This window comes from Mauremys mutica, chromosome 8 (assembly GCF_020497125.1).
Source record: "Mauremys mutica isolate MM-2020 ecotype Southern chromosome 8, ASM2049712v1, whole genome shotgun sequence".
Lineage (NCBI taxonomy): Eukaryota > Metazoa > Chordata > Testudines > Geoemydidae > Mauremys > Mauremys mutica.
In genome coordinates this window covers 38,493,014-38,506,490 of record NC_059079.1, presented here as the reverse complement: position 1 = coordinate 38,506,490, position 13,477 = coordinate 38,493,014, and the positions used below count along the sequence as shown (strand labels likewise).

Here is a 13,477-nt window from a genome sequence, read left to right as displayed (position 1 = left end):
TTTTCTTATGCATGTATGAAGCTGGTACTGTATGACAGGAGATGGCAGCTAAGTGTAGGTTTGATGGTTGTAGTTGAAAAATAATGTTTCAGGAGTACAGTTTAAAAAATTATATATTTTTATGATGCATCTCACAATTTATATGAAGCATTTTCTACTTTATGTATGCGGCACATAAATAACATTGCCCAAGTCAGTCTTTGTTCTTATATTTATTAAAAGATTGAAACTATGCTTTCATAATTTTTTGTGTGACAAGCTGCTTTAATTACTTTAGGCTAGAAGATATGAAATTGCACACCAGATCAATATCACAACCTTTCAGGTATTTATTTACTTAGTTAAACTTGTGAGAATTTTTAGTGCATTTAAATTTCATTTTTTAAAAATGTCTGCTCTTCTACTCTTTAACGTTTCAGTACTTTGTCTTTTCAGTTTCATTAATAGCAATTTGTCAGACTTCTGATGATATTAAAATCTATTTTAAGCACCCATTCAAGGGACAGACAACAATTGGTTAATTAGCACAGCTAGTCTTCTAGTAATGGTGGAATAAAACTTTTTTAGTCTTATAACTGGGCCTTTCCTGAATAAAATCTGCCTGTTGTGTAAACTGTATAGTAACTTTGTGAAACTGATAAATGTCCTTTAGAGACTAGAAGGATACGACTTGGATCAGAGTTAAACATTTCTGCAAACCTTGTGCCACATTAAAGATGATACAATTTAGCATGAAAAGTGGTGTTAATATTAAGAACCATCTTAGAAATGGTACTACATATAGAAAGATAAATTTGAATCATTATCTCCAGCAGTTGGTTATTTCCATTGTGCCTGTCACCTGGTATGTAAGATAGATAAATAGTACTATCTTATAGGGGAAAGTATTTAGTAAACAAAAGAATATATTGGCTACAATTATCCCCAATGTGATTTTAAGAGAAATGGTTTTTGAGGGGTCTGATCTCCATTTCCCCTGTTTACTTTCCTCTACCTCAAACTCCTTGGCACGCACTTAGAGGAGCTCCCACCCAAGAACACTATTACCATGCTATTTCAGTTGGAACCTTTTAAGAACACAAAGCACTTTCTTTCCCCAAGAGCTGAACATTGATATGCCAGCTACGGGAGTGAGAGGATATAACATTGCCACTAGACTTTAGGACTTACCTAAAAATATTTCTGAGAAATCTACTGCACCATATTTCTGTTAAGTCATATATTACTTAGTTATTAAAAGCCCAATCCTAGAAAAGAATAGGGGCTGAGTACTTTTTGACATCATTTAGAAGCGAGGGTGCACAGCATCTCACAGGACCAATCCCTAAAACACAAGAATGAAGAGCAGAATTTAGGAACAAATATGAGCTTTATCAGCTGCAGATGTTCAGTCTAAAATTGGCAGTTGCAACTTCAAAATTTTAGCATGCTCACGGAGCCTTTAACCAAGTAAGTGACTTGATACATTGAGGAAAAACTCAATGGCTGTGACTAACAAACTACTGTGATATTTTAATATGTAAAATTATCTTTATTCTGGTTCTTTAAACATACCCAGGGTTTATTAGCAATTTATTATTTCTAACGTTCACATTTGAGTAATATAATCTTGCTCCCCATTAAAGCTTTGTACTTTTTCAGATTGAATAGTTCAAGCACTACACAAGGGTCCATGTCTCCTCTGAAGTCCTCCAAGGTGGCAGCAGCTGTTTCACCGTCTGCAAATAGAATAAGCAGAAGCCCTACGTCCTTAGGATCTAATTTAAAAAGGTACATTTTCTTGTCCTTATGTGGCTTTTGGGGTAGTTTAAAGGAGGGTTATGTCACTTTCTCTAAAGTCACATGACAAATTATGAAATCGGCCATTTTTCTTGCTTTATACATTTGTCATTTATGTCTGAGACTGAATATAAATTAGTGGGGAACATTCCCAAAACTTTAATATCTATAAAATTCTGTTCCTCTCAATAAAATACTAAGTGGGAGATCATATGCCCTTATTATGAACTTTTCATTTGTTGCCATTAGGTAACAGCTTAGATATTTCTGCTATTCTGAATTATTTAGAATGTTACGTGAAACCCACGATGGTTCGTAGATTTTGCCATAACCTCTGGACATAATGAATATTCATTCATTAAGATGAAATGAGATGTTCTGTTAGCCCAAGTGCTTTAGTAAACGAAATGCATCCTATTTTTTACACTCAGGATATTTATGAAATAGCTTTTTGGCTCCTTTATCTTGTCTTATATTACTACTTTTGATGTGTAATTTGTATAGAACTTGTTTTTTCATTATTTCAGAGAGAAAATGAAGCTGTGTGCTACCAGTGTTTATATGTGTCAGAATGTTCCTTGTCATTTTCCCCTAATGTCTTTAAATGTCTTGTGTGTGAAATCTTCACATGTATATACATTGCATGTATTTTTCCCACATGTTTTCCACTCAGCGTTTCCGTAAACTCCAGGCTAGGCAGTTCTCTAGGGAACCTGTATGCTGCTTCAGATGATACAGAGAGCAAAATGATGTCGTCATCCTCTAGGACAGGTTTTTCTGTAAACCATGTCTCCAGTCATTTGAATGGCAGTTTGCAGCTGCCTACCAGAAATTCCCATGAGCTGAACAACAACCTGTACAACAGAAGCAGCAATAATGGCACCAACCTCAACAGTCGTGCCAGTTCTCATGGCACTGGGACAGATGACAACTACAGCATCTACCAACCCTCCTTTATGGGGTTAACTGCTTCTCCGGCACGATACCTGAGTCGTTCAATTCCTGTAAGTTCACAGCCACAAAAGCCCTCTCAGGGACATGACAGAAGCTTATCTACCTTGCTTCTTCAGCCAAAACTATCACAAAAAAACTCTTAACAATCTTAGAGCAACTTTCTAATCCCTTATCTTTTACAATTTTCTGAATGCATATAGCATCTTTGTCTGTTTCTAATGTTCTTTCAGCTGCTTCCTTTCTGCTTCTCCAGAATTTGGCTCAGAGAGAGGTGTTATGAAAGTAGACAATTTATAAAAATACCTTTCATGATTACAGCTTCTGATTTGGAGTTTTTTTTTTTTACTTTAGATTTTCCATTTCAGATCATTCGTGTTATAACTTTAGTTTGAGAATTTCAATATATGTAGAATAGGATCTTCCTGGATCATTAGATATCATAGGTGTCTTTATACAGTAATATTAGAGGAACTGCTTTGTGTGTGTGTGTGTGTGTATCTATACACATATATACCACACTACATTGAAAATAAATGTGTAAAATTTAATCAACTCCGTTCTTTAAACAGGCACTGTTGAAATCTCATCATTTTCAAACACTGAGTTAGATAGTTCAAAGTAGTAGGCCAGCCCCCAGAATCCACCTTCTATTTTTCATGGTTTTATCACCCTGTTTTCCTTTTGAGGGGAAGGAGGTGAGAGTGGGAGGAAAGGTAAATGCGTTTTCTCCCTTGTTGCTGTGTAAAAAACCTGCACAGAAGTACACTGATATAGTAATGAACTCATTATACATTGTGAAATGTACAGAGTAAAGAAAGGAAAAAATAGAGAAATTATTTCTCATCTTTCAGTTATATTTGGTGGTGTTGGCAAAAATAGGAGGTTTTAAAACAAAAGAGAGAAATCACAAGTATGGGGGGCTTTTTAAGTTGACGTGTTCCTTTAAAACCCTATGAAAACATCCAGAATAAATCATTCCAGTATGTGAAGTCATATTAAATATTAAAGAAGTACAATTTTAATATCTTACGCCTGTGCCTTAAACACAGAAGTGCTTTCATGTATGTGTAGGGATGGCTTCCTGAATCATGGCATAGGTCTCTATAAAACTTGATATTTGCATCTTTTTGTATCAAAAATGTTTTCCAGTATTACTTCCATTTTAGTAATTTTGTAGTCATCCCTGCTGTGTCTTGACCATCATATTCTGAGGTTCTTTCTCCTAGGAGAAAAAATGCTATTTCTAAGTAGAATTCATTAAAAGTAAATTTAGAATAACTTCAAATGCTAAAGAATATCAATTTTCAATAAAATGTATAGTGGGGGGGTGATTTGGTCTGTATAACAGCCTGTATAGTTTTTTTTCGTTTGTCTGTTTAAAAATAGTAAAGTTTCATTTATTTGTTTTTTCTTGTAGTTGTAATAAAATAGCTTTCAAATTTAATTTTAAAATAGCAGTTATGCCATTCCTCCCTGCCTCCCCAATCTCGTTTCCAAATTAAGTTCAGTTTGTAAAACCACATATGGCAGCACTTTCTCGGGAGTGCGGGCATGGGGACAATTGTCTTAGAACAGACAGTGCCCCTACTCCTTTCCAATGGGACGCTAACTAAAAGAGGCATTGGTTGGTTTTGCATATCACTGTTTTAAAATAAATGTAATACCCCAGGAATAGTGCATGGCATCTCTTATACCATATAACACTTAGAAGCCCAGCTGGCATTGTCACTGATGATAAATGTAAGGTTGATGAAGTACAACTACCAAGCTAAAGTGCTATACAAACGCCTATGTTCACTTTCAGGTGATGTAAATAAGAAGTGGGCAGCATTATCTCCTGTAAACGTAAACACACTTGTTTGTCTTAGCAATTGGCTGAACAAGAAGTAGGACTGAGTGGATTTGTAGGCTCTAAAGTTTTACCTTGTTTTGTTTTTGAGTGCAGTTATGTAGCAAAAAAAAAAAATATCTTCATTTGTAAATTGCACTTCCGTGATGAAGAGATTTCACTACAGTACTTGTATGAAGTGAATCGAAAACCACAATTTCTTGTTTGTCTTTTTTACAGTGCAAATATTGTAACCAAAAATAATAAAGTGAGCACTGTACACTTTGCATTCTATGTTGTAACTGAAATCAATATATTTGAAAATATAGAACATCCAAAAATATTTATAATAAATTTCAATTGGTATTCTATTATTGTTTAACAGTGCAATTAAAACTGGGATTAATTGCAATTAATTTTTTAATCGAGTTAATTTGTTTTGAGTTAATCGCTTGAGTTAACTGTGATTAATTGACAGCCCTATTAGGGACATTTTGAATTCCCTGGCATCCATGAGTGTTAGTTCCTTACATAAATCCTCCTTAAAGGAAGCTGTACCTAGATCTTGTTCTCAGATTACATATAAATGTAGGGTGTCTAATGACCAGCCACGATAATTGTCCAGAGTACAGCTTTTAGGACAGGATAATCTAGTAATCCAGCACCACTTGCTTGGATTCATCCTTGCAGGCATGGATGTTTTAAAACAATGGAATAAGCCATGCAGCAAAATAAAGATCTTGAACTTGAAGGAGAGCCATGAATGTTCTTGGTTCTTTTTTTTTTTTTTTAAAGTCATCCTTGATGGATGTTCCCAGATATCTGTATGTTATACAACTGAATTCACAGACAGGAAAGTGCAGGGAAGAGGATAGGCATGTAGGTAGAGAGAATCAGGGCTCATTCGACAGAAGGCCCCCCTGACTGACTGACTTGACTGCATTTGAGCATTTCAGACAGGTACCTTGGAAGCAAATTGAAATATTATTAAAAATATTCATTCATCAGAACAATTAAAGTGTTAGTCAGTTTCCTGTAAATTTCTCACCTTAAGTAGTCCTATCATTTGGATTATATGAATGTTTTTCTCTTTATAATCTTGATGGTTAGAAGTGCCCTTTAATACGTTTGTAACAGTTTTCCCTTTGTGCACCTGGCCTCAATAACACACGTTCATAATCTTAAAATTCATAATGCTATACATGGGTTTAACTCTGAAGGGCATTTGGAAGCTATAGATGATGCAGAATGCAGAGATTTATTTTAGTCAGTTTGGCTTTGAACAATTTCGCCAGTGTGCCAAAGACCCCAATGGCTTCCTATTTGTTTCCAGATGTATTTCAGGGTGTTGATATTGATCTTAGCCTTGTGTGGTTTGGGTCCTAACACATCTCTTCCCATGCACAAATGTAATTGTTGAGATCAGCTCACGCGTATCAACATCTGCCAAATTTGGAAATCTTGGAGCTGGAATGCTGGCATTTTCAGTGAAGAGCTTGCAATACTCTTCCTTTTCAATCTGACAGAGCCCAAGGTACAGTGTAAAAGACACTAACTCTGGCTTTTCCCTGAGTTACATTTGGATGGGACCATTTTTCGTATTTTTAACAGCTTAATTACGAGCTACACTCCATTTATTTTTTTATTCATCAGTTCTCATTGTTGTAAATAAAATGTATAAGCAACTGTGGTCATAGGCGCCGACTTCTGCTCCTGCCGGTGGGTGCTCAACCCCTGCTCCTGCCTCGACTCCACCCCTCCATAAGGCCCTGCCCCACCCTCATTCCAACCCCTTCCCCAAAGTCTCCGCCCCTTCCCTGCCCCTATTCCAACTCCTTACCCAAATCCTGGCCCCGCCTCTTCCCCGCCTTCTCCCCTGAGCGCACCACGTTCCCGCTCCTCCCCCCACTCCCAGAGCAGCCAAACAGCTGTTTGGCGGTGGCTGGGCAGGAAGTGCTGGGAGGTAGGCAGAGTAGCGGGGGCGCGGCGTGCTCAGGGGAGGAGGCGGGGCATGGGGGGAAGGGAACTTGGCTGCTGGTGGGTGCAGAGCACCCACTCATTTTTCCCTATGGGTGCTCCAGCCCCAGAGCACCCATGGAGTTGGCGCCTATGATTTTGGTAGATACATGCTTCCATTTGGAAAAAATTGAAAGTAGTCATTCTGTTAGGTTTCATTTAGTCATGGGGGAATTACTCAACATCCACAAGGGTCTTTTCTATATGATGTCTCACTGGGTCAGTTTTTTCCCCATTGTTGTTAACGGTGTATGTATTCAGCCATTTAGAAATTTACCATATAACATGGTGTCATTGATCTATACGGTAATACTGTCACTGCAGATCTCTGCAGTTCTGTCTCTTTTCTGTTTGTCTCAATTGCGGAGTAAATATAAAATAGTTGTTTGAGGCTCAACACTGAAATATTGCTGGTGGAATGGTGAAAATGTCAAGAGGATTTCATTTATTTAGTGATAGCCTTATCTATTTAGAAAGTATGCTATAGGCAAGCTGATATGTTTTGAATTCTGGTGTAATTTTATCAGGATTTGAACATGGAAGGTCAAAAATGGCTTTTTTCATTACCAAACTATTCTGCAATGGCAGCCTTTCTTCTGACCACAGAGACACCACAGTGATCCAAGTCTTTTTGACCTCTAGGCTGAGTTACTGTAATGTGCTTAGTTGGAGGTTTCCTTTGAAAACTACTCATAGATTGCAGCTTCTGTAGAGCATGGCAGCACGACTGTTTAAGGAACTTGACCATGAAAATTGATGATGCACTGTTCTATGATCTGTTACCCAATGAACGGTAGTCATCAAGGGCTTAATATTTCAACTTCAAATTATAGTATTACTCTGCTAAGGGACAGCCTGCAGTTATGGTTGGAGTAGTTGAGAAGGAAGGATGCAGGGCCTTCCCTGTCCACTAATCCTGAAATGCTCTCCCCTGAATGTTTGTTTGTTTGTTAGCACTTCGGTTGTATCCTTCCAAGTGAGAATCTATGTGGTTTTGTTTCCTTTCCATTTCTATATTATGAGATGATGTTTTTGTATGAAGATGGATTATTGGTCTTATTATTTGGCCATTTTACTGTGTATTTTTCTTTATAATTTTTGTGTATTCTATAAACACATGTGGGTTCACACACCCACAGAGACCTGTGGGTGTGTGAGCATGAAATGCTTTATAACTAATCATATATTCAACAACAACTTTGTCACTCTGTTTTCATTTTCTTGTGAAGTTATTCACAATATGATTGGTAAAACATCAAGAATCATAAAACCAAGTGGTGCTATAAACCAGGGGTCCCCAACCCCCGGTCCGCGGCCCGGTACCGGTCCGTGGCCTCTTACAAACCGGGCCGCGAACTGACCCAGTGGACCTCCCGCAGGCACCCGAGCCGCGGGACGAGCGCTCCCTCCGCAGTCATGCCTGCGGGAGGTCCGCTGCTCCCGGGGCTCCGGTGGACCTCTCGCAGGCATGACTGCGGACGGTTCGCTGGTCGCGCGGCTCAGCTGGACCGCCCGCAGGCACGCCTGCGGGAGGTCCACCAGCTCCGGTTGAGCTACCGCAGGCATGCTTGCGGGCGGTCCAGCTGAGCCGCGCGACCAGCGAACCGTCCGCAGTCATGCCTGCGGCAGCTCAACCGGAGCCGGTGGACCTCACGCAGGCACGCCTGTGGGCGGTCCAGCTGAGCCGCGGGACGAGCGCTCCCTCCGCAGGCATGACCGGTCCCTGGTCCTGAAAAGGTTGGGGACCCCTGCTATAAACTAGTAGAGGAATAACACATGCAGTGTAAAGAAGTACAAGCAGGAATCCTCAAAACTACAAAAGCTTAGAAAGTTCAGTGCAAAATGTGACATTCTAAAAGCAACAATTAACATCCTTTTTTACAATTACACTGCATCCCTATAGCATTACACAGCAACTCATCTTCCACAAAAAGTGCAAGTATGGTTTGTTCCATCAGTGAACGTTTTAACAAACCAGAATAAAAACCTGCATTAAAGGACCACTGGAAATTAAAAGCTGAACTATTTCTCCATCTTTAACCCAACTGTTTTGCAGCACATCATATCTTACATACAGCTATGTAACATCATACATAGTACTATTCTGGAATCTTGTGCATTACCCAGACACAAATAAGAAAGGAGCACCAGCTGTAACTTAATTTCTTCACCTATTTTGATTAGTGTCATACTCCCTGTTGTTAATGTCTAGCTCAGGGGTCGGCAACCTTTCAGAAGTGTTGTGCCAAGTCTTCATTTATTCACTCTCATTTAAGGTTTTGCGTGCCAGTAATACATTTAAACCTTTTTAGAAGGTCTCTTTCTATAATTCTATAATATATAACTAAACTATAGTTGTATGTAAAGTAAATAAGGTTTCAGAATGTTTAAGAAGCTTCATTTAAAATTAAATTAAAATGCAGAGCCCCCGGGACTGGTGGCCAGGACCCGAGCAGTGTGAGTGCCATTGAAAATCAGCTTGTATGCCGCCTTCGGCACCCGTGCCATAGGTTGCCTACCCCTGGTCTAGCTTTTAGTCTTATTACTGGGGTTCAAAAATGGCTTTAACAAGGGAAGACTTTTACCTCAGATGGAAAATTTAGGGCACAGGTGAATAAAATAGCTGAGAAAGGAGAGGGAATTGAATAACTGACCCAAAAATGGTAGCAGGTGCTCTCATCCAGTCAGCTGTTTTTCATTTTCTGAGAGAGTGAGAACCAAAAGAGAAAGGTGAACTGCCATAATGGAGCAGGGTTGCCTTGGCTTAGCTCAGAGGTCTTCAATCTGTGGGACATGTCCCCTTAGAGGGCACGGAGTAACATTTGGGGCACGCGGTTGGGGCCTAGCCCAGTCCCCACAAAGGGCAGGGACGGAGCGCCACACAGATCCACTCTTGGCCCCAGCTGCTGGCCCCACACCCGGTGTCCTGGCTGCCCACCTGGCCACAGCTGCAGGCCTTGGCCCCCAGCCAAGGGTCCATTCCCACCCCCAACTCTGTCCCCAGCCTCGGCCTCTTTCCTCTTGTCCCTGTCTCCCCCTCGTCTCTCCCCCCCCCTCCCCCCGAGCCATGGCTCAGCTCCATGGGAGGGGTCAGACAAGGGTGAGAGGGGGTGTGAGGTAAAAAGTTTGGGAACCACTGGCTTATATAAAGGAGGAGATAGAGATCAGAGGGGAGAGAGGAGAAATGTTACTTTAATTTGCATGTGATCATGAAAACCAGATGACTGAGCAATGGTCTAAATAGAATTTATTTAGGTAGTCTAGGAATTGGCTTGGTGAGACAGAGCCTTTGAATAAAAGGGGTCATATTGTCTAGGATATATAATTGTTCTGTTTAAAACACTCAATGTTTTGTCTCCCCATCAGACACCTATATGACTCAGTAATGTCCTCTCACCAAGAATGATGTAATCTTCCAATAGTTCATGTCTAACTATCATTCACTGGTTAGGAACAGAGATTGTACACAGCCAAATATGATGTGTACCGTTTAAGTGCAAAAGCTGTAATTCTCTCAGTAATGTCTAGTTGGCTGCAAATAAAGTTTTTTTCATAGTTCCTGTAAATCAGAAGCAATGAAGGAAAATACTTAAACTAATATAGGTAGAAATATGCATACAGCTTTTGCATTATAGCAAAACATCAGTTGCTTATAATTTTTTTAACTTGTGAAATAGCAGTAATTTGTCTGATTTCAGTGCAATGGCCTAGTAGCTTTAAGTATGGTTATTGTGAAAGTATCACCTTCCTACATAACAGATACATTTGCTGCCTGTATTCAAAATCACATTGGCATACGTTTCTGACTAAAATACCTTTTTTTTTTGTTCTCCTGTAAGCTCTGCATAACTGTCACAAACACAAGGTAAAGAGCTGAATTCTCTTCTGGCTTATGCATCATCAGATGGATTGTTATCTAAGTTACTGTTGCAGAAAGAGGCCAGAAGAGACCATTAGATGATCATCTGATTTGACCTCCTGCATATCCCTGTAACCCAGGGGTTCTCAAACTGGGGGTTGGGACTCCTCAGGGGGTCGCGAAGTTATTACATGGAGGGTTGCAAGCTGTCAGCTTCCACCCCAAACCCCGCTTTGCATCCAGCATTATTAATGGTGTTAAATATATTTTTTTTTAAAGTGTTTTTAATTTATATGGGGAGGTCACACTCAGAGGCTTGCTATGTGAAAGGGGTCACCAGTACAAAAGTTTGAGAACCACTGCTGTAACCCCTGTATTGAGCTAAATAACTTATGTTTGACTGAAGCATGAGTTCTAGAAAGGCATCCGGTTTCAATTTGAAGATACTGAGAGATGGAGAATCCACCACTTCCTTTGGTAGTTTGTTTGACTGGTTAATCACCCTCACTATTAAAAATGTATGCCAAATTCAAACTAGAAATTTATCTGCCTTCAGCTTCCAGCCACTGATTTTTTTGTTATGCTTTTCTCCACTAAATTAAAGTGTCTTTTAGTACCCAGTATTTTTTACCTGTGGAGGTACTTACGTGCTGTAATCAAGTCCTCTCTCAATATTCTTTTTGATAATCTAAACAGATTGAGCTGTTTAAGTCTCTCACTATAATATAAGGCATTTTATCCAGCCTTCAGCTTGTTTTATGGTTCTTTTCTGGACTCTCTCCAAGTTTTTAACATCCTTTATAAAATGTGGATACCAGAACTATACACATTATTCCAGCATGAGTCTCTCCAATGTCATATAGAGGTAAAATTATCTCCTTACTCCCTACTTACTCACTACTCCCCTTTTAATACATTCACGAATCACATTAGCTCTTTCTGCTACATTTCACTGGAAGCTAATGTTGAATTGCTTGTCCACTATGACCCCTAAATCCTTGTCAGAATCGCTGCTTTCCACGATTCAGTCCCCACATCCTTGTTCCTAGGTGTATAGTTTTTTGCGTTTGGCTGTATTAAAACACTTTTTATTTAATGGGTCCAGTTTAACAAGCAATCCATATCGCTCAGTATCAGTGTTCTGTTATCATCCACAACTATTCTACCAATCTTAGTTGTTTGCAAATTTTATCAGCTGTGATTTTAAAGTTATTTCCAAATGATGGATTAAAAGGTTGAATATCATCAGGCCTATTATACTGATTCCTGTGGAATCCCACTTGAAACACCCCCATTCAGTGATGATTCCCTATTGTTAGCTGCTTCTGAGAACTGTTAGCCAGTTCTTAATCCATTTGACATGTGCTTTATTGCTATTGTAAAGTGCTAATTTATAATCAGATACTAAGTCAAATGCCTTTCAGAAGTGAAAGTATGTTATAGCTGTGTTTTTTTATTTTTATCAACTAAATTTGTAATCTCACCAAATAATGAAATTAGGTTTGTTTGACAAGGTCTGTTTTCCATATTGGCTGACATTAAATATATTACTTTCCTGTAATTCTATATCAGTTTAATCCAGAGCTGGGCAAACTACAGCCCGCGGGCCACATCCAGCCTGTGGGACCATCCTGCCCAGCCCTTGAGCTCCTGGATGGGGAGGCTAGCCCCCGGCCCCTCCCCTGTTGTTCTCCCTTCCCCACAGCATCAGCGTGCCGCGCCGCCAGCATTCTGGCCCGCCGCTCCTGCTAGAAGGCTCCTGCTGCTCTGAGCAGCGTGGTAAGTGGCGGGGGGGGGAGTCCTGGGGGGCAGTTGGATAGGCATAGGAGTTCGGGGGGGGCTGTCAGGCATGTGGATAGGGAGCAGGGGGGGTTAGATGGGGAGGTTCCAGAGGGCAGCTAGGGGTGGGGGAGCCTGGGAGGGGGCGGTTAGGGGACAAGGAGCAGGGGGGGTTGGATGGGTCGGAGGTTCTGAGGGGGGCAGTCAGGGGGTGGGAAGTGGAAGGGGGCAGAGAGAACGGGGGCAGGCTATTTGGGGAGGGGCAGCCTTCCCTACCTGGCCCTCCATATAGTTTCGCAACCCCAATGTGGCTCTCAGGCCAAAAAGTTTGCCCACCTCTGGTTTAATCCCGTATCAGATATTCCATTATTTTGTCCTCTTGCCTGGTTTAATATTAGTACAACTTTAGCACTCTTCCAGTCTTCTGGAATTTCCCTAGTATTTCAAGAGTCATTAAAAAAATTAACACCAGTGAGCAAAAGATCTCTTCAGGCAACTGTTCTAGGTCTCTTGGTTGCAAATTATCCAGGCCTACTAATTTTTAAAATGTTTATTCCTATTAGATGTGGTTTAAAATCCTCCTTGGTTACTGATGGACTGGAAACTACTTCATCATCCTCTTGTGATACCAATACATTGTTTTGCTTCTTTCCAAATACAGAACAGAAATGTTTATTGAATGCTTCTACCTTTTTCTGCATCTTTAATAAGTTTTACTACCTCCATCTACTAAAGGCACTTACTAGTTCTTCAAGTGCTTGCTCATATTGATTCCAATTAGGTGTGCACCCGGTGCGCGCGCACACGTTGGAAGGATTTTTACCATAGCAACACTCGGTGGGTTGTCTGAGGCGTCCCCTGGAGTGGCGCCCTTAGGGTGCTGGATATATTCCCCTGCTGACCCAGCGCCCCCTCAGTTCCTTCTTACCGCATGTGACGGTCGTTGGAACTGTGGCGCGCAGCATAGCTGATCTCCACTTCCCTAGCTCTTTTCTTGTTTATACCTGTAGATAGTTGCGGTTAATAGTTTTTGTAGTTAGTGTATATAGTAATTGGAGGTAAGGGGCTTGTCCCCTTCCCACCTTCCCGGTACCAGGCCCATGCCTAGGTCTCCGGGCTTCAAACCCTGCTCGGCCTACCTCAAGCCGATGCCTCTGGGAGACCCCCACGACTCCTGTCTGAAGTGCCTGGGGGAATCCCATCAATCAGATAAGTGCCGCATTTGTAAGGCATTCAAGCCTTGGACAAAAAAGGAGTGTGAC

General features: G+C 40.6%; 1 protein-coding gene across 1 annotated transcript in view; it reads left to right on the top strand.

Moving 5' to 3' along the window:
• CDC14A (cell division cycle 14A) overlaps positions 1–2,898 on the top strand; it is a 114,085-nt gene extending 111,187 nt beyond the window's left edge. Inside the window, exons 13-15 of the mRNA XM_045028922.1 lie at positions 278–325; positions 1,642–1,770; positions 2,453–2,898. Coding sequence (XP_044884857.1) covers positions 278–325; positions 1,642–1,770; positions 2,453–2,876 — 601 coding nt within the window. The 3' untranslated portion in view covers positions 2,877–2,898. The remainder of the gene's footprint in view (positions 1–277; positions 326–1,641; positions 1,771–2,452) is intronic.
• The last annotated feature ends 10,579 nt before the right edge of the window (positions 2,899–13,477 follow it).